Source organism: Pistacia vera, unplaced genomic scaffold (assembly GCF_008641045.1).
Source record: "Pistacia vera cultivar Batoury unplaced genomic scaffold, PisVer_v2 Contig1468, whole genome shotgun sequence".
NCBI lineage: Eukaryota > Viridiplantae > Streptophyta > Magnoliopsida > Sapindales > Anacardiaceae > Pistacia > Pistacia vera.
Window position 1 is genome coordinate 93,090 of NW_022195541.1, and position 3,244 is coordinate 96,333.

Here is a 3,244-nt window from a genome sequence, read left to right on the forward strand (position 1 = left end):
GTTAGTACTATCTATTGATTTAAGAACAAGGCTTCGTCAACAACTAAAACTACCACCACGTTCACGTTTTGACCCACATATCCAATGCCCACCATAGCCACTAATCACGCCACTAACTAAATCATCACCCAACCAGGTGGCCTCGTGCGCGCCATTGAAAATTAACAATTCAATGTAATATTTTAAAAAAATATTAAAAGTAGAACACAAAATTTTTAATATTTCATATTAAAAGAACAAACAAAATACAACGTCCAACAACCAATCAACCAACTGAACCGCATATACATTTTTGAACCGCATATACAGACGGCACCGGTCTAATAATACTCAACTACATTCTAAACCCCAATAATTCCAAAATTCTAGTTAAATTTTGGTATTTACTTAATTACTTTCTTCTCCCAGTTCATTTCGTTATATACATTTTCAGCCTTAACTAGTAATGTTGTCACATCATCCACCGTTTGATTCTCGACTGTCGTGTCTTTTCATTCACATGACGGAGCAGGCGTTCGGATTCTCATCACTGAACATCTGCGGCGCGTGCATGTGAGGGTTATGGTGTTCCATCCCGTAGCCCTGGTTCACGTACATCACTTGCTGATGCTGCTGCTCCATGGGGTAACTCTGGTGACCGTACACTGATGCGTCGTACCAGTAAGTAGGCGGTGGCGGGTAAGGGTAACCGAAGTACTCCATCTTGCTCACCTCCATCTTAGGGGCGTCACCGCCACCAGCAGGAGCTTCTTTTTCCTTCTTTTCTCCGCCTTTTTCGGCGGCTGGTGCCGCTGCTGGGGCGGCTCCTTTATCTTTCTTCTCTCCGCCTCCGGCCGCTTTGGCATCTTTCTTCTCACCTCCGTCCGCTTTGGCATCTTTCTTCTCACCTCCGTCGTCCTTTTTGGCGGGAACAACCTCAACGTTCCTTTTCAATTTGTCTTTCAGATAAGGCTCAAGCGCCTTAACATCCATAGTTCCCTTCACCGTGACCAGATCTTTCCCATTGTCCACCGTCACATTCTCAACCCCTGGTAGTTACGCCACGTCAGATCCTCGTCAGTTAATTAATTTACTAATTTGCCACCGACGCACTTAATATTTAATCAATATTAAATAATAATTAATCCCACCATTTAAGTGTTATACTCACCGTTGATCTTTTTAATAATCCTCTTGATTTTACTGATGCAACCATCACAGTGCAACCTGATCTTTAAAACGACGGTGCTCTGCATGACCCAAAAATATTAATTAAAATTAGTTGTACTAATACTATATTCGAAAGTGAAATTTAACCATCCAAGGCCGCTTCGTAATTAACGGGTAATCAACGAAGAAGTCAAAAATCAAAATCTCGGAAACAAATCAATCAATTCAAAATCTGAATTATTGAAAATAGTTTCTCAACTTGACAAATGGCATGTTAAATCAAGAAATAATTACCTCTTTTGGTGCTTTCTTTTCCTCAGCTTTCTTCTCATCCGGTTTCTTCTCCTCCGCCTTCTTCTCGTCCGGTTTTTTATCTCCGCCACCGGCAGCCGCGTCTTTCTTTGGCTGAGGAGAAATGAGCTCGACTTTCTTCTTCGTTTTCTCCTCCAATCTCTCCTTCATTTTCGCCGGGTCCACTTTGCCGACCACCGTGACTTTATTAGCATCACAGTCTGTCTTCACCGACTGAACGCCTAAACCAATTAACAAAACAATCTCATTAACTTCAACAATCAAATACAACAACATTATCGTAACAAATAATTAAATAATTAATAATTAATTACCTTCGTAATGTTTCATAGCACGTTTGACTTTCTTAGCGCAGCCTTCACAATGCAATTCCATCTTCAAGACGACGGTGATAACTCCGTCATCTTTCTTCGCACTGGCGTCGGCTGCAGGCTTCTTCTCACCGTCATTTTTAGCAGCCTCCTTTTGCTGCACAACAACAAAAACACGTAAGATAAATCACCGACTAATCCAAAGAGAATAAGAAACTCCAAGCCTTGAAAGAGTAAGCATCACTAAGATACTAACCTCGCCCATTGGAATATAGAAAAATTCTTTATATTTTCTTTTTGTGGTGGTGTTTGGTTTGGTTTTAGGTTGTGGGGATTGTCTTTGAAGATAGAAATTGAGAGAGAGGCGGATATTTATAAGGCAGGTCGTTGCGTTTTCAATGGCCAATGAAAAATTGTTTATTACGTTTGGTATGTCTTATGTGTATGTATGTATGCATGTTGGATGATGATACATGTTAATTATGAATGCGATGTATTCAGTATGTGACTGCTACGCTTATAATAAGTGTTGCCGCCGTGTTGGACTAATGGATGTTTAGAAACGACGGCATCATGACAGCCTATCCAAATTTGACTTGACCGTGACCATTCATACACAATCACTATACTACCCCTCTAGAAAATTCTACTCCTCAATGACCCTCAAGGGTAGTACTGTAGTTTTGCATGACGGTTTCCTACATTCCGTTGCAGACTTGTAAAATTCAAAAAGGTTGAGGAGATTTAGTGGCGCCCACAGTAATTCAAAGCTGCCGATTTGGTATAGAAAAGTGTGAATTTCAATTGAAGGAAGAATTTTTTTTTATTATTATTTATGGATACATTTTGTGGTTGGTTTTATGTTTTTGTTTTTTTATAATATTGTAGAATAAGAATTAAACTAAGTCACTATACTAATGATTTAGGAATCTACGCATGCTTTTTAATTTGTCACAGCCAACAATGCCTAATGTTGAGAGAGTGAGAAAGAGTGATTAATATTTTAGGACGCATTAAAATGTTTCTATTAATTAATTAATTTGCTATTTTTTATTATTATTTTTAGGAATCTTAAATATTCAAACACACATTAAAATCTACTTATTAAACCAAGTAAATTACACAAATGTAATAAGTACCTCTCTTGTGACTCAAACACAAAATTATCTGGTATAACTAATTTCAATTATTAAAGAGTTTGTCATCCAACCACAAAGAGAAAAGTAATTAATAAATTAATTTGCTGATTTCATAACTTTATATACGTACTATACCAAGTTATAATTACCAAAATTTGAATTCACCATCCATTGATTACAAGAAATCTTAGAATTAATTAAGATGTACTAATATCTTATCTTTATTTGATTTTACTTTTAAGAAATAAAAAATATGAAATTAAATTCAAGATGTATTTCCAGTGGATCAAGGCAAAAGGCCATTGATTTGAATCATAAAATTAATTAGAGTTT

At 37.1% G+C, this 3,244-nt stretch overlaps 1 protein-coding gene across 1 annotated transcript; it reads right to left on the minus strand.

Moving 5' to 3' along the window:
* Positions 1 to 246: 246 nt before the first annotated feature.
* LOC116123979 (heavy metal-associated isoprenylated plant protein 6-like) lies at positions 247 to 2,189 on the minus strand. The gene is made up of 5 exons (XM_031409695.1): positions 2,029 to 2,189; positions 1,776 to 1,929; positions 1,444 to 1,682; positions 1,151 to 1,229; positions 247 to 1,028 (listed from the first exon to the last, which is right to left on the minus strand). Exons 1-5 carry the CDS (start codon positions 2,035 to 2,037, stop codon positions 496 to 498), a joined length of 1,014 nt encoding a protein of 337 aa, XP_031265555.1. The 5' UTR covers positions 2,038 to 2,189; the 3' UTR covers positions 247 to 495.
* Positions 2,190 to 3,244: the final 1,055 nt, after the last annotated feature.

Excerpts from the sequence above, each read along its gene's own strand:
- LOC116123979 (XM_031409695.1), bottom strand. Across the intron at positions 1,230-1,443 it reads AAAAGAAAGCACCAAAAGAG|AGCACCGTCGTTTTAAAGAT; the intron begins GTAATTATTTCT and ends TGGGTCATGCAG. Across the intron at positions 1,029-1,150 it reads GATTATTAAAAAGATCAACG|GGGTTGAGAATGTGACGGTG; the intron begins GTGAGTATAACA and ends CGTAACTACCAG.